The sequence below is a fragment of the Vicugna pacos genome, chromosome 4 (genome assembly GCF_048564905.1).
Source record: "Vicugna pacos chromosome 4, VicPac4, whole genome shotgun sequence".
NCBI lineage: Eukaryota > Metazoa > Chordata > Mammalia > Artiodactyla > Camelidae > Vicugna > Vicugna pacos.
In genome coordinates this window covers 76,164,192-76,189,285 of record NC_132990.1, presented here as the reverse complement: position 1 = coordinate 76,189,285, position 25,094 = coordinate 76,164,192, and the positions used below count along the sequence as shown (strand labels likewise).

General features: G+C 52.9%; 1 protein-coding gene across 4 annotated transcripts in view; it reads right to left on the bottom strand.

Moving 5' to 3' along the window:
- Positions 1–25,094, bottom strand: part of NTNG2 (netrin G2) — a 70,184-nt gene that overhangs the window by 11,962 nt on the left and 33,128 nt on the right. For all 4 annotated transcript variants that reach the window (XM_072960342.1, XM_072960343.1, XM_072960344.1 and 1 more), the window contains exon 4: positions 1,758–1,930. In XM_072960342.1, coding sequence (XP_072816443.1) covers positions 1,758–1,930 — 173 coding nt within the window. The remainder of the gene's footprint in view (positions 1–1,757; positions 1,931–25,094) is intronic.

Here is a 25,094-nt window from a genome sequence, read left to right as displayed (position 1 = left end):
CGGGTTTGACCAGGGGACTTACGATACTAGGGCAGGAATGATCAGTCTCAGGCGGAAAGAGCCGGTGCCCAAGCCCCACCCCCCACCCCAGGTGTTCCTGACCGAGGATGGAGCCGCTCTGCGCTCCGGGAAGCCCTTAGGTGGAAGCTGGGGTGTGGGCAGGGGTGCATGTGGTGGGTGGACCTCTCCTGGTGACCCTGGCGGCAGGCAGTGAGGGAGTCTTGGAAGCTGAGCCTGGGGACCCCACAGTGCATGACCTGCAGGTAAGGGTCTCTGTCTGTGGGTGCTGGGGGACCTCAGAGGATCCTTCCAGGAGGAGGATGGGGCACAGAGACAAGGCAGGGAGCAGGCGGGGAGGAGGTGGGTGAGGTCAGCTGGACGGATGAAAGGAGGCGAGACTACCAGTCAGAGGGAGGTGACAGCGACTAAAGAAAGGGTTCAAGAAATGGTTTTGGCACCAAAGAGACGGGTCAGGCACCCCGTGGGGAGGGAGCCAGGCGGGGCCGGGCTGTTGGCGCCCCGAGCACAACCTGTGCCTTTGAAGGCCCGCACGCTGTGAGCCTGGCAAGTCACCCTTCAAAAGCCTGTGGAGTCGCTGCCCGGAACACGTAGGACGGGACGTGTCTGTCACAGCCTCATTGTGAGGCTTCCAGCTTTGATCAGCCTGAAGTTACATAAATCTTTCACCGGTCGGTGGCAGGGGTGCCGATGGAGGGGCTGCCAGGAGTGCGCCCTGAAGGTGCGGGCGGAGCCGTCCTGCTGCAGAAGCCTGCCGCCCTGCCTGGCTTTGGAATCAGGTCCAGTTGCTGGCACCTAACTTGCTGCCAAATCGAGGGGCACTGACGGTCACTGGGCCTCAGTTTGCTCATCCAGAGAGTGGGGGAATTCTAAAAATACCCCTCCAGAGGTTACGGTGAGGGCTGAGAAGCTGTGTACACAGTGCCGCGTGCAGCGTCCTTGTCAAAGCACGAATGTCAGACATCAGTGAAATCACTAGGGTGGGGGGACTGGGGAGACCCCACCCAGTACCAGCCCGGGCCCTTATCCGTGGCAGTGCAGCAGCGCCCGGAAATTCTTGGTTTCATGGAGACACCCGTGGACTATGCTGGGGGCTGATAATGGGTAGCCCCCCAAGGGTGTTCACGATGCAGGGGTGTACGGGCACCCCCTGAGGCTGGCCTCCGGCACAGGAAGGCTGAGCCAGGAGAGGAGAGGATGGTGCAGAGGGCAGGGGCCAGGGCCTCGGAGGACCCCTCTGTAAAATGGGATAAGGGAAAGCCCACTTCCAGGAGCCGCCCTGAGGGTCGAGGGCGTGGGGGCCCCCCGCCCAGCACTCGCTGCTGTGCAGCACCTTGTAAATGCCCCGTAAGGCTGGTTAGGAGGAATGGGGCTGCTCGCCACGGTCAGCCTGGAGCGGAGGGTCCCCACTGCTCCTGACACCCTGCGGGCCCTCTCTCCTGCCTTGGGGTCAAGAAGGGGAAGGAAGGAAGTCAGGGAGGATGCTGAGCCGCTCCCCTCGGTTCCTGAGGACGGGGTGGGCAGGATGCAGTCACGCCAGAGGGTCTGATCACAAGGCCTGGCGCTCAGGAGCTGAGTCACAAGGAGTGCGCGCGCGTGTGCCTGTGCTAGTGCCTGTGTGTCAGCGTGGGCGTGCCTGCAAGTTTGCGCATGCCGTGTGCGCATGGGAGTGATGGAATCCACAGCTCCTGGAGACCGGGACCTCGCGGGGCCCCGGTGGGGAGGGGCGCGGTACGCACACGCGTTGGGAGAGCCGTGGGGCAGCGGCAGGTAGGAGCCGGCCCGCCAGGAGCGCGTGCGGAAGCTCCTCTTGCACTTGCCGCAGTCGGGGCCCGTGGTGTTGTGTTCGCACTCGCACTGCAGGCTGCCCTCGCGCACGGAGCACAGGTTGGCGTGGAGGTTGCACTTGCACCTGGGGGGACACGGAGGGGGCAGAGGCGTCAGCGAGCTCGCGGGCGGGCCGGCCTGGCTCCCAGGAGGGGCTGGGAGGGGCTGGGAGGGGCTGGGAGGGACCCTTGAGGCTACTCGTCCAACCTGCCACGACTCTCCCCCGGGACAAATGTTCCCGATTCCCCACCCGTCAAGGGAACACCCCCGTCCCCGGGCCTTCCCCTGGCTCACTGCTGTGGGTCTTCTCCAAGATGAGGTGCCCTTGTCCCAGGTGCTGCATTTCTTAATAACGCAGCTTCTGATCACCTTTGCTCTCAACCGTGGCGGGTTGACAGGGAGTGAGGGGGACCTGCCCCTGGTTGTGTAGAGGTGGACCCGGCCCCAGGCTGCACCTCCGCTCTCGGCTGCAGCCTGCAGCCTGCACCCATGCCCTTGAGGGCAGAGAGAAGCCCCGACTCCCAAGCCCCTGTCAATTCATCCACACATGCATTATTCATTCCTTCATTCAAATATTTATAGGCAACTCATTATTCTGAACCCAGTAAATAAAAGGAAAGAATCAAGTATTTGCCTTGCCTGTCCTATATAACTGTTCCTCCAGGTAACCAACAGTTGATGAGAGGATGTTTCTTTTTATAGAAGCATTCTAGCTGATAATTGGAGAAGGAAAGATAGAATTAGTCCCCACTTAGCATCCTCTACTGAATAGACAGCTTTAGGCACAGAGCATCCACAGAGAAGCAACCTGAGAACAGCTTCCTGATGGGCGGATACACCCTACCCTGAAGCAGCCTCGTCAAGACACACTGAACTTGAATCTGATCAACACTCTGGACCCAGCTACGAATTCACAGGAAATATAGAGGACAGAGAAATGTACTAAACCACACTGGGGGGACGCAGTCAGCAAAATCCAGACTGTGGAAACTCCAGAAGTGATGACATAGTTTCTAGAAAGGATGAATTGCAAAGGGGCAAAAACTTGATGTGGTGGGTGGACGACCAAGATCAAGAGAACTCTCAAAGGCATCGCGACCAAGGGCAGGGCGTGGACCTCACTGGGAGCCTGGTTCAAACAGCCTCTAAACTCAGATGAGCAAAACACATATTCACAAGACGACTGGAAATTTGAACACTGACTATATTTGGTGATATTAAATGAATGTTTGTTAAGTTCAGTGATGGTATTGTGGTTCCTTTTTAAAAAGTCCTTATCTTTAGGGACACAAACACATCCTTACAGATGAAATGATCTGATGTCTGGGATCTGCTGCAGAATAACACAGAAAGGGGGAACATGGGCAGAGATTCAGGCGAAACAAGAAGGGCTATGAGGTAACGGCTGAAGCTGCCTGTTAGGTATACGGCAGTTCATGAGAGTACGTCCTAGTTTTGTGTGGATGTTGGAAATAATTCACAATGAAAAGTTAAAGAGAGAGAGTGTGCTCTGTATTTTGATATGGGAAGATTTCCAAGATATGGTGTCAATATTTGTAAAAAGCAAGTTGCAGAATAACGTGTTTGGTAGAATTTTATTTTTATTAAAATATGCAAAGAAACATATTTATAGGGTGCCTGTTGTATGCCAGGCTCTGAGCTGGGAAGAGCAAGTCTAATGGTCGACAAAGCAGATAGGCGTCCCTGCTCTGATGGAGGATAGAGTCCAGCAGGGAGATAATTTTAAAAAATCAGTGACTGGGGGAGAGGCAGGAACTGGATAGCTGGAGCCCAGGGGATTTTTAGGGCAGTGACACAATTCTGTGTGACACTGTCATGGTGGATACATGACATTATGCATTTGTCAAAACCCAGCTCAACCCAGCTCCAAGACAGAGCCCTAACGTTAACTGTGGACTCTAGTTGGCAATAACGCATCAACGATCGTTCATCAGCTGTAACAAAGGTACCACATGAACGCAAGAGGCTAGTAACGGGGGAGCTGTGTGGGGAAACGGGTATTAGAACTCTCTGTACAGTCTGCTCAATTACCTGTGAACCAAAATTAATCAAGACAATTTAAAAATAATAATCATGCAAATCTTTAATGAGTGTCAGTTGTTACGCAAAGGAGAAGGTGTCATGGGGGGGGGTCTTCGCTTAGTCTGGGGAAAGCAGGAGAGGCTGCCAGGAAGAACGGCTTTCAACTAAGACCTGAAGGAGCATCCAGAGTTACTCAGGCAACTGACAAGGGCTTAATTTCCAGAATACAAACAGCTCATACAACTCAGTAACAAAAAAACAAACAACCCAACCAAAACATGGGCAGAAGACCTAAACAAACATTTCTCCAGTGAAGACGTACAAATGGCTAATAGGCACATGAGAAAATGCTCAGTGTTGCTAATTATCAGAGAAAGGCAAATCAAAACTGCAATGAGGTATCACCTCACACTGGTCAGAATGGCCATCATTCAAAAGTCCGCAAACAATAAATGCTGGAGAGGGTGTGGAGATAAGTGAACCCTCCTACACTGCTGGTGGGAATGTATTTTGGTGCAGCCATTATGGAAAGTAGTGTGGAAATTCCTTAAAAATCTAAAAATAGACTTACCCTATGATCCAACAATCCCTCTCCTGGGCGTGTATCTGGAGGAAACTCTATTCCAAAAACATACGTACACCCCAACGTTCACAGCAGCACTATTTACAATAGCCAGGACATGGAAGCACCCTACGTGCCCATCAACAGATGACTGGATAAAGAAGTAGTGAGACACACACACACACACACACACACACACACACACACACACACACACACACAGTGGAATACTACTCAGCCATAAAAAAGAAACAATGCCATTTACAGCAACATGGATGGGCCTAGGGGTTATTATTACTACGTGATAAACCAAAAGGAGAAAGACAAATATCGTATGATATCACTTATATGTGGAATCTAAAAAAAAAAATGACCCAGATGAACTTATCTACAAAACGGAAACGGACTCACAGACAGAAAACAAACTTATGGTCACCAGGGAGGAAGGGAGTGGGAAGAGATAAAATGGGAGTCTGGGATTTGCAGATACACACCACTATATACAAAACAGAGAAACAACAAAGACCTGCTGGATAGCACAGGGAACTATATTCAATATCCTGTGATAACCTATAATGGAAAAGAATCTGAAAAAGAATATATGTATGTATATGTATAATGAATCACTGTGCTGTACGCCAGAAACTAACACAACATTATAAATCAACTATACTTCAATTTTAAAAATTAAAAATAAAAAGTTTTTTAAAAAAGTGACTCAGGCAAGGCGGGGAGAACCTTCAGGAAGGCGGCAAGAGCGTGAGGGAACACCCTTGGGCTAAGAGCTCAACCTGTGAGTTCTGAGATGAACTAAGAGGGGAGGAGGAGGCCGGACGGTGACACACAGTCTGGATTCTGTCTGGAAGCCACTGGAAGGCTGGAGGTGTCCTGCTCTGGCTCCGACCTTGTATACCACTGTGGCTGCTCCGTGGAGGGTGCTCTGTCTGTGGGGATGACAGCCACGGTGGGGACAGCAGGGAGAAAGCTGCGCCCGGTGGGCCACTGAGGACAGGGGTGCCTGGCGTGTGCAGCCCTTCCCCTCCCTGACCCCCAGCATCTCAGAGATTGTCTCCTGAACACCCAACCAGCAATTCTTCTCTAGCTCGTAACGTCCCCATTCTCTTTACACCCCACCTTCCACTGGGCCGAGTGATGCTTCTCATCCGCCCAGGATGCGACTTCCCGCCTTGCATATCCATCCCGCCAGCCCCTTCATCCCGGCTCTTCTGCTCCCCTCCTGCCCTCTTTGTCTCCATCTGACCAGAGCACGGCTGGGAGGCCAGCCTTCCATGCCAAGTTTCTAGCAGCCCTGCAGATTAACACACTGCCTGCTGGCTTCAGAAGCGCCAGGGCCACCTTCCTCGTAATTTCTCTCTGCCCTCCAATCACCTGGCAGGATGGTTACGGAAATTAGGCACATCCGTGCTCTGGAGTGCTATTAAATATTAAGCTATTAAAAATAAAGCTATTGAATATTATGTTGTCCAAGGCTTTTGGGAGCCCTGGGGAGTGCTCCTAACACAAATGAGAAGACCACACGTGGCGAGTGCTTGCTGTGCGCTGCTGGGCATCTCATTCAGCCCGAGACTGACCACGAGAGCTGGTTCTGTCTTCAGTACTTCATTTCACAGACGAGGAAAAGGAGGCTCAGAGAGGTTAAGTATCTTGCCCAGAGTCACAGAGATCCCAAAAATGTGATCGGGGCTGGAACTCAGAGGTATTCAACACCAGAGTCCAAGAGGCTAATGTGGGCTAGACTATGGATTGAAAATTTTTTTAAAAAAAAGGAAACCGAAGTGCATGTATTATAGTGGTGTGGACCGAACCGTGTCCGCCTCAGGTTTATATGTTGAAGCCCTAACCCCCAATGCAACTGTATTTGGAGCTAGAGTCCTTAGAGAGGTAACTAAAGTTAAAGGAGGTCAGAAGAGTGGGGCCCTGATCCAATAGGGTTGGTGCCCTTATAAAAGACACCAGAGCTCGCTCTCTCCCATTTGAGGACAGTGGGACGTCGGCCATCTGCAAGACAGGAAAAGCGATCTCACTAGAAACCAACCCTGCCAGCAGCTTGATCTTGGCCTTCTGGCCAGCAAAATTGTGAGAAAATAAAAAAACGCCTGCAGGTTAAGGCCCACCCCCCAAGTCTGTGGTACTGTTGCAGCAACCCAAACAGACCACCCAGGCAGCTTCTGATTATGTTTAAATACGAGCATCCATACCCAAAACACCAGCAGACAATGCATCTGAGTGTATTCCTGCACCTGTCCTGGGGCAAGGGGTGGGGGTAGGATTATAAATGATTTCTGTTTCCTTCTTTGTCACTTTGCATGTTTTGCTATGTTCTTTAATAGTGAGCAGGCGTTACTTTTTTAAGCAGGTGACACATGTTATTTGAAAACCGGAAACCAGGTTAGGTGGGGAAGGCGGCTGGTTCCTGAGCTCACACAGCCCTTCCTCTCAGGAGAAGCAGGTGCATCATGGACCTGTTTGGGAAACAAATATTTGCTCCGCATCACACACCATGTACTGTTTGTGATTCTCAGTTCCCAGGCCCAAGGATGTCTTTTGAATTCTGATGCAGAGCGAAGGCGCTGTCCGTGGGGGTTAGCCGGCGCTAAGTCTGTGTTATTTTAACCCCATGTTACCTGGACCCTAACCGTGTCAAGGTTTTACTGCAGCAGAAGTAAACAGGGCATGAGAAAGGCTGTTCATTCTTTCTCTGGAATTCCGACCCACTCCCACACAAGTACTGTGGGCCTGCTATGTGCTCAGCTCTGGGACAGAAACAGAGGACAATGGGCAGGCAGCTTTGGTATTTTGGATGGACCCTTCTTCCTGGGGACACTAGAGCCCAAAGATCGTCCATTGCAAAGAAAGGTCTTGTGCTTAAACCTTACTGGTCAACATATATGATGCTTTCCTAGTGCCCTCACACCCTGCTCCCTGACCAACCCCTCCACCCAGTACGCATCAGCATATTAAAGGCTCTGACAAGTCCTGCAGGAAAGAAACTGGCTGATTTTAACAAATATTTATTGGCAGAATGTATTTAACCTTGGAAAGTTTTAACTTTTTTCACCTGAATTCATATTTAACATCCCACTTAGCTAGCTGGAGAGGAACACCCCAGCTGCGTGGAGCCAGGAATGTACTCCATGCCCCTGGCCTGAGGATGGGATATTTTTAGATATCAGCTACATAAAGAAAAGATGCCATCTCAACTTCGGGTGACAACATTGACCTTGGCTGGTTAAAAGTCCGTAAAAGAGCAGCTGAATCTGAGACGTTTATTGTTAATGATTATAGTACAGGGTTGTGGGACATGAGAGCTGGACTGGCCCATGAGAGGGGGGGACAGGTGAGGGAGAAGCTGGCCCGAAGTCACGCACTCTGGACCCAAATCCAGACGTCCCTCTCTGACTCCGGCTCTGCTCAGGCCCCACGCTGGCCAGCCCCTCCCACCATCTTCATCTCCCAGGGGGTGTCTGGGCTTCCCTGCCCTCCCTGGTTGAGCCCTGGAATGGGCACGGTGCTTTCTCTTTGAGGGAGAGAAGAGGTTCCCTGCTGGGCAGGGCTGCCAGGAGGAGCCCACACAGTGTGGGGGAAGCCTCACAGGGGCTGGCACAGAAACAGAACCCAGTCAATGGAGGTGCTTCTCAGACGTCCTGACTTTTGCAGGGAGCTCCGGGTGATGCTGCCCCTGTGTGTGTGTGTGTGTGTGTGTGTGTGTGTGCGCGCGCGCGCATAGGGCTCGACCTTTCTGGCTCTCTTTCTGTGTTCCTCTATGCCTCTCCTTGTCTCTGTGTCTCTCCCCAGCTCTGTCCAGCAGGCCTTCTAACCCTGCTTTCCTCTGGTCCTTTGCACGTGCTGTTCCCTCCACTTGGATGGCACGGCCAGAATCCACCCCCTTCTCCTAAAGCTAACACCTAGAGGGAGTGTTAGGTTCACGGCCAAATATCACTTCTGCAGGGAAGCCTTTCACAATCCCTGCCTCCCATCAGCCCCTGCTATATTCTCCCTCCTCCCAGTACTCAGGATAATCAGCACCTTCTCCCAATGTGGAGCAGACAAGATGACGGGGAAGGTGTGGGCAGGAGCTATAAAACAGTATGATGGTTACTGTTTATTTTTGATTACGCAGGATTTTCTTCAAGTGACAAACTCACCAAACCTGGGAATCTCAAAAATATTATTGCCCAGGTGAAGCCAAATTTTAAAAGAATATTCATTTAAAGAAATTATTAAGTAAGAAAAGAAAGAAATAATGTGAGATCTCTTGATGTAAAAGACTGAAGTTGGAATTCTACCTTACGTCCTAAACAAGTCAATTCAAAATGGATCAAAGGTCTCTATGAAAGAGCCAAAACCAGGTACCTCTGGGAGGGAGATGCAGGAGTGAATCTTCATGATGCTGGATTAAGCAATGGTTTTTTTTCACACATGACACCCAAACTATAAGGCACAGGATAAAAAAAACAGATACACTGGACTTTATCAAAATTAAATACTTTTGTGTTTCAGAGGACGCCCTCGGAAAAGTGCAAAGCTAAGTCACAGACTGGGAGAAAAATGTTGTGAATCTTATCTTTAATAAGAGACGCATCATTTAATAAACTCTTACAACTCAATAATGAAAAGAATTCAATTTTTTAAATGGGGAAAGGATGTGAATAGGCATTTCTTCCAAAAAGACACACAAGTAGCCAAGAAGCACATGCTCACATCATGAACCAGCAGGGAAATGCAAATCAAGTCACAAGGGGTTCCTACCTCACACCCTCAGAATGGCTATTATCAAAAACACAGAGAAGGATTAGCCCAGGGAACGGCATTTGATAGCTTGTAATAACCTACAATGAAATAGAACATACGTACAATTGAAGCACTATTCTGTACACCAGAAACTAACACAACATTGTAAATCAACTACACTTCCATTAAACATACACACACACAGATAGTAGCACATGACTGTGAGACCGTGGAGGAAACAGAACCTGTGTACACTGCGGGTGGAGGTGCGAAATGACGCAGCTACTTTGGAAGGCAGGCTGGCCCTTCCTCAAAAGGCGAGACTGACTTATGAGATGACCCGGTAATTCTGCTCCTCAGTATCTACCCAAAAGAAATGAAAACATGTCCACACAAAAACGTGTCCACGAATGCTCACGATTCATAATAGTCGAAAGGTAGAAACAAGTCTCAGACGTCCAGCAACAGGAAAACTAAATGCGACGTATCCGCACTTTGGAATATTACTCAGCCACAGAAGGGACACCTGCGGCAGCGTGGGTGAACCTTGAACACATCATGCTACGTGCAGAAGCCAGACACAAAAGGCCACATATTGTATGAATCCACTTACAGGAAATGTCCAGCACAGACAGAAAGTAGATTCGTGGTTGCCGGGGGCGGCGGGGGTGGGGGAGGGGAGAACGGGAGTGGCCGCTGGATGGTCCGGGGTTCATTCTGGGGTAAGGAAGATGTTCTGAAATTGATAGTGGGGATGACTGTCCGACTCTGTGAAGATACTGAAAGCCACTGAATTGTACACTTTAAATGAGTATATCTGGGCATGTAAATGACATTTCAGTAAAGCTATTAATAAACAAATGAATCAGTAGTTGGGATGTTTGGGAAACAGTGAAGCGGTGACCTGAATGACTCAGCCTGGGAGCCAGGGTTCTACTGTGATCTCTCATACAAGCCTTCAGAGGTTGGTTTTACTCTCTGCATCAACCTATCACGTGCCTTGAAGAAAGCCTGGCTGGTGAACACAGCCGGTACAAGGCACCGTTCCCAGAGCTCCACCCGGATGAACGCAGCCCTTCACAATGGTCCTGTGAGCAACATACTATCATCACCTGCGTTGTGCAGATGGGGAAACAGGCCTGGGGCGGTGCACTGAGCTGCCTGAGGTCCCCTAGTTGAGAAGGGGGCAGACCCAGGACTTGAATCCGGGCAGCTGACACCAGAGCCCAGACTGAACGTCCGCCCTCCTGGGGGGCCGGTGCCGTGGGAACTGGGGTCCCCGGATCAGTGGGCGGGGCTTCTACCCTGCCCCCGCCGCCCCCATGCACAGAGCCGAGGGGCCCCGCATAAGTTCTTCATCAATCTGAGCCCCAGTTTTCTCACCTGGAGAAGGGGGAGCAACCGTCCTGGCTACGCCACGGGCTGTCGTGAGGACTGGTGACACTGGTCATTCATGAACTTGGAATAAGCCCACGGACGTAAGCAATGCACCTGCCACACCACCCAGCCTGGCAAACAGGGGCCCGTGGGGGCTGGCACTTCTCCTCCTGCCCTTCCTGCTGATTGTAAGACGGCAGTCCCGGCCCCTGGGCGGACTGGCCTGGGATGTTCTGCCACTGACCGGGTGAATTTAGGAGAGTCGCTAAACTTCCCTCGGACTCAGTTTTCTAATCTGTAAAATAGGGATGGCAGTGGCACCTACCTCATCCGGTTGATGGCAGGAGCAACCCAGACACAGCCCATGAAGCACTTTCTTAATGCATTTAAGTGCTTGGCAGACGTTAGTGTCCTGCTGGTTTTCTCATTTCTTGTACTTATGAGTGTCTAGATGCAGAGAGCTTTCCTTGAATGAATGCATCCGTTCTTCACAAGAACCTTATGAAAACTACTATCTCCATTTTACAGATAAGGAAATGTGCGCAGAGAGGTTCAGTAAGTTGCCCAAGGTCACACAGCTGGTGAGCCTGACATTAGGAAGTGTGTCAAGCGAGCAGCAGGGTGGTGGCCTGGAGAGCGTCCAGTGCTGGCTCTGAGACAGACATGGGCTCAGAAAAGCCCAGCCCACCCGCAAGTCCCCCAAACACAGCATGTCCGCCTTCCCCGCCTCCCAGAACTGTCGGCTGCTAGGCAGACTTGGACTTCATCGCTGCGCTCTTACCCTGTGTCTCTGTGGACTCTCGTCTTATGCCGATTCCACTTGGATAATGCAGGCCGGTGGGGAAGACCACCGGGGGCTCCTCGCATGCCCGCCACCCATAGCCCTGCTTGCCAATTCTGAGGCCCAGCCTTGGCCAAGGAAATCGGGGAGAAAGAAGCTCGCTTTCCCACCTTCCCTCCCAACACCAGCTGCTGCAACTAGACCCAGGAGGGTGGTCCAGACTCCTGTCTGCACCTCTAGCCCGGATATCTCTCCTGCATCCACGGGATCAATTTTCCCAAGGAATTGCTTTCTGAATCTGACCTTCAAGAACCATCAGTCTCACCAGAAAACCATCACCTGAGCCGCCTGACCCCGCTACCCAGCACTTTTTGGCTCATCCATCAGGAAGCATCATTTAATAATGAACAGAGAGATGGTGCAAGGCCAGTCAGCCCAGGGGGCTGCCCCTGGCCAGCAGTCCACCACCAGCCCATCGGGCTGTGCCCCCTCCCCGCCCCCACCCCATCACAGAATCCCAGGGCTTCGGCCCTTTGGATGCAGCAGGAGCGGCTCCGAAAGGGAGCAGGGTGGGGGCGGAGGAGGGAGGGGGAAAGCGATGCTGAGTCAGCGCTGGATTCAGAGCACACGCTCTACTCCTGATTTGCTGGGTGACCTTGAGCCAGTCACTTCTTCAGGTCTCAGACCTCTTGTTTGCAAATGGGAGGGGCTGAATTACATCTTAGATTTTTAACTTTTCTGTTTGGTTATTCGTGAGTGCCGAACACACTGTCCGACACCCAGTGGGCCCTCAATCGATAGCTGTTGAGTGAACGGAGGTGGAGGAAGGAGATAAGGCTGAGCGTCTGGCACGGAGGGCCAGCTCAGCGAAGGCCAGGCAGTGTCACGGCTGGAGCAGGGTGGTGGCAGGTGACCAGCCTCAGGGTCTTAGTCTCCTGGTCTGTAAAACTGGGGAATTGATGGTTCCCATGGGACAGGGCTGTTAGAGGATGGGACAGGCTGCCACATGGGGAGTGCTTAGCACACGGTCGGGCACATAGCGAGTCTTCCATCAATGCCAGTGACGTTGCCATTGCTAATGGCCAACAAGTGACAGAGGTGGGAGCGTGGGGATTCCTGGGAACCAAGATTGGCCTGACCCGGCAGCTCCCAGCTGCTCAGCCTCAAGGGACAGTTCCCCTTATCCTTACTGTCCTGCCAACACCCCACCCCAGAGCCCCTCAGCACCAACAGCCCCCCAGTCAGATGACCCGTTCTCCAGTTCCCTGGGGGCCACCACCAGGGGGACACGCCCACTGTCCTCTTAGAGTCCCTTCCCTGAAGAGCCTCCTGTCACTATGGCTGCCAGATTAACAAATAAAAATGTAGGATGCCTGACATTTGAATTTCAGGTAAGCAATGAATAATTTTTTAGTATAAGTACAGGCCCGTCTCGAAGACATCGCAGGCTCACTTCCAGACCAAAAAAGCAACATCGTAATAAAGCGAGTGACATGAACGCTCCGGTTTCTCGGCACATAGGAAAGCTCTGTTTACACTATCCTGTAGTCTGTTAGGTGTGCAACAGCATTACGTCTCAAAACCCAATGGATGTTCCTTGATTTAAAAAATACTTTATTGTTAAAAAAATGCTAAGCATCATCTGAGCCTTCAGCGGTTTGTAGTAGTAACAGCAAAGACCACAGATCACCCATCCCTGTGACAAACGTGACAATAATGAAAAAGTTTGAAATGTGGCGAGAATTACCAAAATGTGGCACAGAGGCGAGCAAATGCTGTTGGGAAAACAGCGCCGACAGACTGCCCGACGCAGGCTTGCTGCAAACCTTCAAGTTTCAAAAATGAAATAACTGTGAAGTTCAGTCCATTTAGCACGGTAAAACGAGGTGAGCCTGCATGTCCCGTGAAATATTGGGGACACACTTATACTAAGAAAATGACTTGTTCTTTATCTGAAATTCAAATGTAGCCGGGCATCCTGCATTTTGCTGGCAGCTGCCACCCCTGCTCACACACATGGTGAGTCATGGTCCTCTGGCCTGACCCCTGACCCCTGACCCCTGGCAAGGCCCGCCGCGGGGTGCAGCCACTCACCCACCGGAAGCTGGCCCAGCTGCCTGTCCTCCAGAGAGGGGGCCGCAGCTGCCTTCTCTAAGTCGCTAAGTGGTTCCTTTTCCTCGGGTTGATGAGTCCCTAACGAGCCCCAGGGGACCACAACCATTTGGAGGCAGGGCCCGGCCTCACCTCCAGGGGAAGACCGTCCCAGACAACCCAAGTTCTTGGGAAAACGTATTCTGCTCCTGCCAGGAGGAGGCTGACGTGTTTCTCCATCCCGTCCACCCGCCGGGCCCAGCTGGGGCCTGACAGCCTCGTGAAGCCCCAAGCACGAAGCGGTCGTCAGGGCGGCAGGGGTACCAGCCTGCGCCAGGCCCGAGCGTGCCCTGCCTGGCAGGGAGGGGCGGGCAGTGCCTGGGAGCTGCTGGCGGGGGCGCCATCTGGACCCAGGACTGGCACCAGCGCTTCACGAAAATCGTGCACCGGGCCCTCCCCTCCTCAGGGCGAGAGGAGCGGGTGTTTGGAGCGCCTCCCAGACAGGAGGGCGGAAGAATGTAGGTCAACTCCTGGCTGCCGGGAAGAGTGATGTCATCGCTCCTGGGAAAAGATGGGGCGGCAGTGAGTTTGGGGGCTGGTGCCGGAGCCAGGGAGGAAGGGCCAGGCTGGCTCCCGCTCAACAGTCAAAGCCGCAGGGATTTAAGAGCACTCAGGGGCCCCTCAGTGTGAGCCTGGGGGCAGCAAGGAGGGCCCAGGGGCCCGGGGGTCTTGGGAATTGATCACCCCTGCCCAGTGTCTCCCCTGCTTTTTTCCCCACTGGTCTGAGCATCATTCCATGCGGAGCCTTCAGGGTGTGGATATACACGTTCCCGACACCTTAAAGGCCAGAGTTGCTAGAAACAAACTTCTATTTTAAAGCAGCCGGCAGCGTTTTCCCATTTCTCTTGCCAGAGAGAGCATTTATCTTTGGGTAAAGACGGTTCTTTTGTTTCGGGAAAAACATTTCAGTGGGCCGTTGGGTTTATAGGGCAGTGGACTCCGAGCCCACGCTGGCCTGGGAATGTTAGCAGGTGAGGGCGGACATGGGAGGAGAAGGCCGACCTCACACAGGGTGCTCCCCTCACGGAGGGGCTCAGGCATCTGGGGTTGGGGCCTGGACTGCAGGGAGGAAGGACGTGGCCATGGGTGGGGGCTGGGGGCTCACAGGAGCGGCGCTCAGGGTTTCCCTTCCCAGCCAGCAGGTGGCCGTGGCCGCGGCCGGCGGCTGGACCTCAGGGTCAGTGCTAGCTAAGGGCCGTCCTTTGGGGCGTTTGCTTCCTAGATGAGAATTCTCATGGGCGCTCCCCAAGCCTGAATGAAGTTGTGACAGAACCCTGCAGCGGGGGGTGTCAGACCTTCTTTGGGGGATTCAGGGGGCGACTGTGTCCTTGACTGGGGCACAGCAGTGTGGAGAGATTGGAAGCCATCAAAGCAACAAGCAGTGGTCAGGAGAAAAGCCTAGAGAGGCGGCTGCAGCAAGGAGTGACGGGTGATGAACAGGACAGAGTTGGGGGTCGTGGGAAGGGGAGCCTCTAAGACACTGGACTTCCAGCTAATTAGTGGGACTGGGGCAGAGCTGGGGTACTAGAGGGGAGAGGGTGCCTGGATGCTGGAGACCTTGAACTGTCTGGGTCCCAAGGCTACGAGTCATGGCCCGAGACCCCGAGAAGAGGGGGACGGAGGGCAGAGCTGCCGGGCGCAGGTCTGCATGGCCTTGGCCGCCTGCCATGACCTGGCTTTCTCAGGGTAATGTGGATAAATGCCGGCTGGTGCGCCTCCTGGAATGCAATCAGGCCAGCAATCGAGTTCATTGGCCAAATCAGATTTGGGCTTCTGTGCGAAGTCCTTTTTATATTAAGTGCTTTAACATACATCACCTCCTCCAGTCCATTGATAAATCCTATTATCCATTATAAAGCCAGAGGCAGCTTCCCAGGGAACAGGCTGGAGGCTGCTGGAGGGGGTTGCTGAGGGGCTCCGGGGAGGGTGGCCTGGGGGTGATGTGGTGGGTATGGCCAGGCCTGGGGAGGCACCCCACCCAGGCTGATCAGGCTGGTTGACTAAAGCAAGATCCCTGTGGGAGGTCCCAACACCCAGGCAGTGGGCAGGCAAAGGTGAGGGGGGCTGGGTGTGACGGTGGAAGAGGGAAAGCGACGGGGTGGGTGTCTGTAAGCTGTGCACGTGTGTGCGTGCGTGGCTCTGCAGCTGTGACGATGCAGTGGCACCCCTGTGCCCCTCGAAGGCCAGAGAAGGGGATGGAGTGGGTGGCTCCCCAGATCCAGCCTTCAGGAGCCCCAGAGAGGCGTTCTCCCAGCCAAGCCCTGAGGCATGAGGAGTTCGCCAGACAGGAGGGGTGGGGACGGCCAGGTTGTGTTCCAGGCAGAAAGAGCAGCCCAGAGGCAAGTCAGAGGCACCCAGCATCTGGGGCACGGGCCATGATGGGGGGCTGATCTTTGAGGACTAAGAGAAGGTGGGAGGAAGAGTCCATGGTCCATGTGAACAGAGTTACCATGTAGCCCTGATTCTAAGGTCAACCAGAAGCTGCTGAAAGGTATTGTTCAGGGAAGTGACGTGACTGGGTTTGGGTTTGGGGAAAAACCTCTGCACGGAAGGGGCAAGGCTGAAGGGGTCAAGGCCAACTCCTGTTGTGGCGTGTGCCCCTCTCTGGGGCACAGGGCTGGCGATAGGGTCCGTATGGGAACCTGCTCAGGCTGAGAGAGTGGGATGGGAGGGGTCAGGGGGAACCCAGAGGTGGGTTTTTTCCCAGAGAGTAGGAAGAGGCAACTCCAAATAGGGGGGAGGCACAGGACTCCCCAAGGCCAGGGCAGCCCAGCCAAGACCCCCGGTTGAGCCTGGGATCCTGCAGAAGCCCCAGCTCATCCTCCGTGAGCCCGGGTGCAAGGCGTGTGATGTACATGCGACTGGTGCTTGCGGAAATGGGTTCGTACGTGTAGGTGGGGCAGGTGTGGCCCGGAGCAGGTACATATCAGGGAGCACGTGCGAATCTAAAACGCGCTTGCTACGGGTGGCACGCCAGCGAGCCTCCAAAATGACCCACTCCAGGCTCCCTCGGTTGAGGGGTAGGGAGTGGCCGCCCGGCCAAGGGCAGGAACAGAACAAGACCTGGAAATTAGTCTGGAGTTGATCTGCCTCTTCCCCAGTCTGATTTCCCCTCTCCAGCCCTGTCTGTCCTGCCCATGCCTCATTAGCCCAGTTACAGCTGATCAGGTCCTGCAAATTGCCAAGCGGGGGGCAGGCACAGGCTGCCTGGTCCTCCGGGTTGGCCCGCGAGGCACTGGGCTGTGCGGGCGTACATGCCCTGATATGCTGTTAGCAGTAACGTTCTCTGTCTAAGATGTTAAGATATGGTTCTTTTTCCTGCCCACCTACTGACTAATGAAGGGGGCCGGGCAGAGAGCCAGACAGGAGCTGAGATCCAGGGGTTCAGTTTGGCTGGAGAGGGACCTCCAAGTGAGCAATGTCCCAGTGGAAACGGGATTCTGTTCAGGTGACTCAATACTGACTCCTTACAAATAACAAGGGCTCCCATTCCCCGAGCACCTGCTGCGCATTGAGTCTTCAGCTGACCCGCGAGCTGTCAGACAGTCCTCACGACAGTAGGATCCCATTTCACAGATGGGGAGTCTGAGGTTCGGGGAAGTTGAAGACTTGCCCTGGGCCATAAACCAACCAACGAAAGAGCCTGAATTCAAAGGCAGACTTCTCTTGGACGCCAAGACGTGCTGCTTCCATCCGTTACAAAGAGACCTCCTGGAACCCCGAGGATGGCTACCCTTCCTTGCCGGGACTGACATGAGGTCCTTAGAAGTGGCCTAAACGTTAAATCTGCCGGCCTGCACCTGCCCTCTTCTCCTTACACGTGGTGGGAGGCCTCCTCCACCCTCTCAGGGTGTCCACCCCACGCGGACCGCTCTCTGCAGCGCTGCCCCTCCTCTCCGCTCCCCCGGCAGCAGCAGCAGAGCCCAGCGTGCTGCGGTGCACCCCCTGCCTCCCCCAGTCTCCCCGCCCGCTCACGTCCCATTGCCCTGCTCCTTTTCAGGGTCAAACTTCTTAAAACCTTATCATCATCACTTTTTTTCCCCCTCATTCATTCTTTTAACATTTTTTTTTTGTATTCACCCTGGAATCCACCCAAGATAGCCTTCGTCCCCAGCTCCCCCAGATCTGCTCTCTCGAGGTCACATTTGACCTTGTGTTGCCTTCACTGTCCACCTTCCCAGGGCTCCATCCCCAGCCAGCACTGCCCTCATCCTCCCCCTCTTTCTCAGGCTCTGGCAATTTCTTCCCATGGCCTAGGGGGTCAGCTCTAAGCCCAGGACTCCTGGTGCCCAGTCTTGCATGCACTTCAGACTTGGATGTCTGCAAGGGCCCCTCACAACAACAGGTCCAAACAGAACTCCGTCTTCCTCCGGGGCACAGCCGCTGGGGAACACCGTTCTGCAGTTTCTTATAGTCAGACACACTTATCACGTGACTCTGCAATTCCACAGCAGGGTATTTACTCAAGAGAAGTGAAAGTTTTATGCTCACCCAAGACCCTTACATGACTATTCAGAACAGCTCTTTTCATGGTGGCGCCAAACTGGAAGCAGCAGGTAAATGGACGGAACCTTGGTGCCTCCAGCACCTGGGTGGGATGCTACTCAGCAGTAAAAAGGACCATGCTCGACGCCACAACATGAACACCTCAAGGGCACTGGGCTGAGCACAGGAAGCCGCTTACATGCTGCCCGACTCCATTTGTAAGACTTTTTCAATGAGACAAAACTGCAGTGAGAGAGAGCTCAGTGTTGACCGGGGGCTGGGGGCTGGGGGCGGGGGGAGGGTGTGGCCACAAGGGGGCGTCTGTGGGGAGATGGGCTGTTCTTGCTGCGTCTTGACTGGTGATGGTCACATGAATCACATTAAAATTCATAGGACTCTCCCCTCAAAGGTCAATCTTACCATATGATAATATACAAAATGTAAAAATGTAAAAAAAATTTCTTCCAGAAACTTCTTCCCCTCATGAGTTGTCCCCTTTGACTAGGAACAACCTCCATGCACCCAGTGTCTCAAGCCAGAATCCTGGGAGTCCCCTGGATGTCTCCTGCTCCCTGCCAGCCACTCCATCCACTCCATTGCCACCTCCAGGTGGCCCTCAGCTCCCACCTCCACCTCTAGAACCCGGTCCTGGCTGTGGCTGGTCTTAGAAACACCTGCCTGGTCTCTCTGCTGCCCCCAGATAGCCCTCCCAACTCAAGTGTCCAAGCATCAGAAGTCAGATCACGTTACTTCCCTGCCTAAAATCCTGCAATGGCTTTCCCTGAACTTAGAATAAAACCAGCTCCCCCTCAAGACGGCAGGACTGGTACCACCTGGCCCCTACCCGCCTGCTCTCGGGGCACTCACACATAGCCGCAATGCATTAAGCCTTTGGAAGGCACCACCCGTGGGTTGAACACAGGGCCTTTGTGCCTGCTGATCTCCTGCTATTAATGCGCCTGCACCTGCTCCCACTGACCCTTTCACCTTCAAAGCTGCCTCCTGGGAGGGCTTCCGCCCCACCTGGGACCTGGTGTCAGGTCAGTCCTCCCAGCCCCTTTCTCTAAATTCCCCTCCGGTTGGTACCTTCCTAGCACCTTTAGGTACCTGTGGTGGTTTGGTTTGTTTATTCCTATCTCCCTACTAGACTGTAAACCCCCTGGGGCTCTTGGATCTGCAGCACCTGGCTGTGTCAGACACATAGAAGGTACCCAGTAGAGGTTGAACTGTGTCCCCTCCCCCAAGTGATACACTGAAGTTCTAACCCGCGGTGCCTGTGATTGTGACCTGGTAGAGAAACAGGGTCTTGCAGATATGATTAAGATATGAATTGAAAGGAGGCGATCCTGGACTAGAGTGAGCCTTTGGTCCAGTATGACCGCTGTCCTTCTAAGAAGAAGAGATCCAGGGAGAACTGTAGAGTCAGAGGCACAGAGGAAGGACGACACGAGAAGACAGAAGCAGGGATGGGTGATGCACCCACAGCCAGAGAATGCCAAAGACGCTGGCTACGCCCAGGAGAGCAGATTCTCCCCCGGAGTTCCCAGAGAGAGCATGGCCCTGCCCACACCTTGACTTCAGACGTCAAGCCTCCAGCACTGCAAGATGATAAATGTTTGAGCCCACCTAGCTTGTGGTGCTTGGTTACAGCAGCCGTAGGAAAGTGACACATACAAGTGCCCATTAAATATACTTGTTGAATGAGTTACTATGATAGTGACGAAACTCTCAGAAGGAAATCCTTCCCACTCAGCGAGAGAAAGGGGGGTCCTGGTTCCCCCAGCACCGTTGGAAGGCACTGCTGTCAGTGATTCCACCCCTAACTCACTGGCAGGACTTCCCACATCTTCTGCACCCCAGCCAAACCCAGGAACCCCCCCCCGGTGGGGCCACACCCGGTAGGTGAGCAGCCCAGGGCTCCCAGAGGAGCCTGCAGAAGTGCCGCCTAAGCCCCCTGCCACACTTGGCAGTGGACACCCCTCCCCACATCTTCAGCACAGCTCTGCCCACCCACTCCCCTGCAGAAAATAGTTTGTTCATTCCTCAAAAAACTAAGCATAGAATTACCACATCATCCAGCAGTTCCACTCCTGGGGAGAGAGCCAGAGGAATTGAAAGGGGGGACTTGAATAGAGGATGGTGCATGCATGTTCCTAGGAGATTCACATGATTCCATTTCTCAGCGGACAACAGTATAGTTTTCAACTGTGCATGTCCCATCTTTGGTGGGAGCAAGAGTGCAGGAAACTTGGCAGCTGTAAACTGCACCCAACAAAATCTTCGTCCCTAATGAGCTGGGATCACATATGTTGGACTGAAAAAATAAAAAGGAAGACACAAAACCATCCCTCCAAACATTCCGGGATCATGCACCACCTTGGAAATGGAATGAAAACTGAGGCCCACAGCCGGGCGGACCGCACACCCACACAGCACTTAACGCGCATTTCTGGGAGTCCCGGATCCTGAAGTCCACCCTCCCGAAAGCCCATGTTCCCCGTAGAAGGACCTCCAGGCTGTGCCCAGCACTTACTGAAGGCTCACCACGGCCTGGCCACGGCTCTGAACGCTCTTCGTGGGTTATCTCATTTAAACCCCCTGGCTACTGCCTGCGTTTTATGGAAGTGGGAAAGGAGGCACAGAGAAGCTAAGAAACTTGCCCAGGGTCACAGCTGAGCCGGGATTTGCACCTGGACAGTCTGACATGGAAGCCTCTACCCATTTCTTATTCTTCTTTTGTGTCTCTCTCTGTGTTAAAATACACCAAAACTCACTATTTTGCCACTTTAAAGTGTATAGTCCATTGGCATTAAGTACATTCACATTATTGCGCAACTGCCATCAATATCCTTTCCCACAAGTTTTACATCACCCTGAACAGAAACACTATATCCACTAAAGGAATCCTCCACCCCGCCCCACCCCAGCCCCTGGTGGCCTTATCCTACTTTCAGTCTCTCTGAATTTGCCTTCTCTAGGTGACTCACATATGTGACGCACACAGTATTTGCCCTTCTGTGTCTAGTCTATTTCACTTGGCGTGAAGTCCACAACGTCCATCTGAGTTGTAGCTATTTGGCTATTGTAAATAATGCTGCTACAAGCATTGGGGTACCCCTATCTACTCACGCCGCCAGTTCCGATCCCTCTGGGTCTCCCCCCAGGAGTGGAACTGCTGGATGACATGGTAATTCTATGCTTAGTTTTTTGAGAAACCGACAAATTATCTTCCGCAGCAGCCGCACCATTTTGCATTCCTACTATATACTGCTCAAGGGTTCCCGCCTCCCCACATCCTCACCAGCACTTGCTTACTGTTTTCTGACAGTTATTTTCTGGTTTTTTGACAATCGTCATCCCAATGAGGTGCATCCATCAATTTCTTTTTTTTTTAGTTTACTCTTTTTTAAGTTGAAGTTCAGTCAGTTTACAATGTTGTGTCAATTGCTATTATACAGCATAATGTTGCAGCCGTGTGTGCACATACACATACTCCTTTCCATACTCTTTTCCATTATAGGGTACTGTAAGATAGTGAATTTAGCTCCTTGTGCTCCACAGTATAAACTTGTTCTGTATCTTTTTTATATATAGTAGTTACTATCTGCAAATCTCGAACTCCCAATTTATCCCTTCCCACCTCCTTCCCCCACCCTGTAACCATAAGTTTGTTCTCTCTGTCTGAGTCTGTATCTATTTTGTAAATAAGTTCATTTGTGTCTTTTTTTAAAAATATTCCACCTATGAGTGATATCACATGGTATTTTTCTTTCTCTTTCTGGCTTATTTCACTTGGAATGACGATCTCCAGGTCCATCCATGTTGCTGCAAATGGCATTATTTTATCCCTTTTATCCTTTCTCATGGCTGAGTAGTGTTCCATTGTATAAATATACCACAACTTCTTTATCCATTCAACATCTATCCATCTTTTAACCTCCAAGCTTCAGTTTCCTCATCTGCAAACTGGGGGCAACGACACTCATGGGGCAGGACTCAATGTGGAAACACACATAAGGGACTTAGAAAGCCACTGGGCCTGTGAGAACTGTTCAGTAATGACAATTAATATGACTGAAGGAGGAAGCCCCGCCCCCCAACCGCAGGTGAGGATGGCAAAGCTACAAGGGCCAGTGTGGGCAGAGTCACATCACACCCTTCCTTCTCGCTCATGTTTCCTGTGGAACAGCGGAGGAAGAGACCAGAAGGAGGGCTGAGCACGTAAGCACCGTGAGTGCGAAGGCCTCTGCTCTCTCTGCTCCCGCCCCCTCCCGCTGCCCACCACACACACGTGCCCAAAACCTTCTTCCCTCCTGTGGTTTCTATTCTCGTCCTAAGTTCCGTCCATCTCCAGTTACCGGGGGATCAATAGGAACAAGACGTTTATGGAAGAAGACGAGAAAGCAAGAAAGGGGGTGGGGGTGGGGAAGGGAGGAGAAAACCAGGCGGGTGTTGGCCGCCCAGGGTGAGAAGCCAGAACGCAGCAGAGTCTGGGGAAGCCGGCGGGCTGACCCAGTCCAAGGTCAGAGATGCCACCTGGGTCTTCTGCCTCGCCAAGGGCTTCCTGGGTAAAATGGCGTGAGGATGTCATGCCTGACACTTAACACTCACCACGTTTTAAACTTGTATCTATAGTTCCTGTTCACTTAATCAGTGGTGAATGGATCAGGTGCATAGAACCTTCACTTGACGCACGGGACCTCTCTCCATCATCTCCCACAAACACCACCTTGCTTGACTTGAGTACCTCCAGGAACAGGGACCTCACTCTTCCTTTCCTGTTTCTGGCTGGCTAAGACCCAGCTGGACTGCTTCCTTGGAGCCTCCACGGGTTTTCTGGGTGGGGAACTTTGCCCCTGGGCAGGGCCTGGGGGTGAGATGGTCACCTCCCTTTCTCTCTGTCCCAGACCCAGAGTCAGCAGGATTGGCAAGGTGGCTTACCCAGATCCCAGGGTGCCTGTGCTGCCAGGGGCCTGCTGAAAACTGTCAGTACAGGGCTCTGCTATCACAGTTGGGAGAAGACAGGACCGTCTCCGAGCAGAGGGGTACCATCAGCTCATGAGCTTCCCCGGGCTGCAAGTCTGTTTTGTTTTACCTGCACACGATTTTCAAAAGTTTTTGAAATGGGTGCCAGTATTTCAAAAATCAAGAGATTTCACGTATCTGTCTGCTGTGTGCTCTCCCTTGCAACGTCAGACGATCTGGCAGTATTTGGTCCGCCTCTCTCCCTTTCCTCTCTTGACATCTTGCCAGAGGAATGGGACACTAGGGTAAGCTCTTCAAACACATCATTTTGCTGAAACCTCATTACAAGCTGGTGAGGTTGTTACTATAGTTCCATTTTGCAGGTGGGAAAATTGAGGCTCAGACAGGTTAAGGAAATCTAGCTAATTAATGACGGAGCCAGTGTACAAACCCGGGTGGGTCTAAAGATGCCAACTTCTACCTGGGGGTTCCCATGTCTCCAACTCCCTTGAGGAACTTTGTAAAGACACAGCCTTCTGGACCTCACTCCAAACTTATGGGATCCAGAGCTCTTAGCAGTGGGCTGGGGAGGCTGCTGTCTTAAAATGCTCTCCTGTGCCTGGGCTGGTAGCAGCCATAATATCAAAGACCTTTGGATTCCATAGAGAGGTGAACTTGAGCTTGGACACACTTGGATAGGATCTTGACCGTCTGGTGTTCAGTTTAGCTGTGTGATCTCCTGATGGCCCTTGACCTCAGTCTCCTTATCAAAACACATGAAGCAGAAGGGAGAGCTGTCCCCATGGGGAAGGCTCCACGGGGCAGGCATCAGGTCCGGCTTGCTCAGTGCTCCACTTGTGCAGCCTGAGGGATTCAATAACCATTGAATGACTATTGATTAACTCAGAAGATGCATATGAGTCCTTAGCTTGATGCTCAGCAGGAAATGAGCCTGTAGCATATGCTCAATAAATATCAGTTACTATTGTTAGCAGGGCACAGAAAAGGGGGCCGTGTAACTTCGGGTCTGAAATTCCGAGCAAATACCAGAACAGGTTTGGTCTGAAATTTCAGCACCTGAGAGCCCGGGGTCCCCAGGTGCCTACTCAAGAACACCAAGGGCTCATCTGGGTGGCCCATGGCCACCTCTGCCACCCCATCCTGGCTCTCCAGCCTCTCTGGCTCCCTGGCACAGCTGGGCTTTCCCACCTGGAATCTGAAAAGGAAAAGCAGGGGAAGTCACAGCCCTCTGCTGAACTGTCTAACCAGACCTAATAAATCAATAAGCCAAGCCAACCAGCCACCTGCAGAGTACTTACTTCAGCCGTGAATTGATTGCGCACTTTCGCCAGAACTACGGCTCATCCCCGCCGCCCACAGAGGCTGGGTGCCAGCGGGAGCTGCCGGGCAGGGGCCGCCCTGCCACCTTGCCAGGGAGGCGAGGGCTCCAGGCAGCCCTGGTCCTCAGGTTACAGGAAACAGGCCCAGAGTGGGGCACAGACAGGTGGGCTGGAACCCCGCTCACCCTGCCCTGGGTCACCCAGCACCAGCACCGCACCGCCCTCCTAATTTGAATGAAGCTGAAAAACTGAGCCTCCTTCCTGCCCCTCTGGCCCATCCCGAGTACGACTCGCCCTACTTCTGTGTCTCAGTCCCTCCTATGAGAAAAATTACCTCCACCCCTGCCTGAGGTTTAAGGTACAGGCCCTGGCGGGCACCATCCCTGACCCTGCAGCCCACCCAGGCATCAGGACCCCCCATGATGAAGTGGAAGGCGGGCCCTTGACCGGACTCCTAAAGGTGAGGGACTCCATCCAAGGAGGTTAGAAAAGGGGCCACAGCCTCCAAAAGGGCTGGGCATCTGGTTCCCACCTCCAAACTGCTAATCTGGAGGGTCTGTGGGAGGGAGGGTCCTAAACCAACCAGGCCATTGCATCCCCAGTGCACAGAGGTCACCGCAATGACCAACAGCCCAAATCCTGGGCACAGAGCTGAGAAATGGGAGCAGGAACTCGACACTTGTCCCCCAGCTTCTGCAACAGCCATCATGTATCAGACAGTTTCCAGAACATTCCTGGTTTAAAACAGCCTGCCCCAAGTGAGGGAGGGTCAGAGATCATGGGTATCAGAACC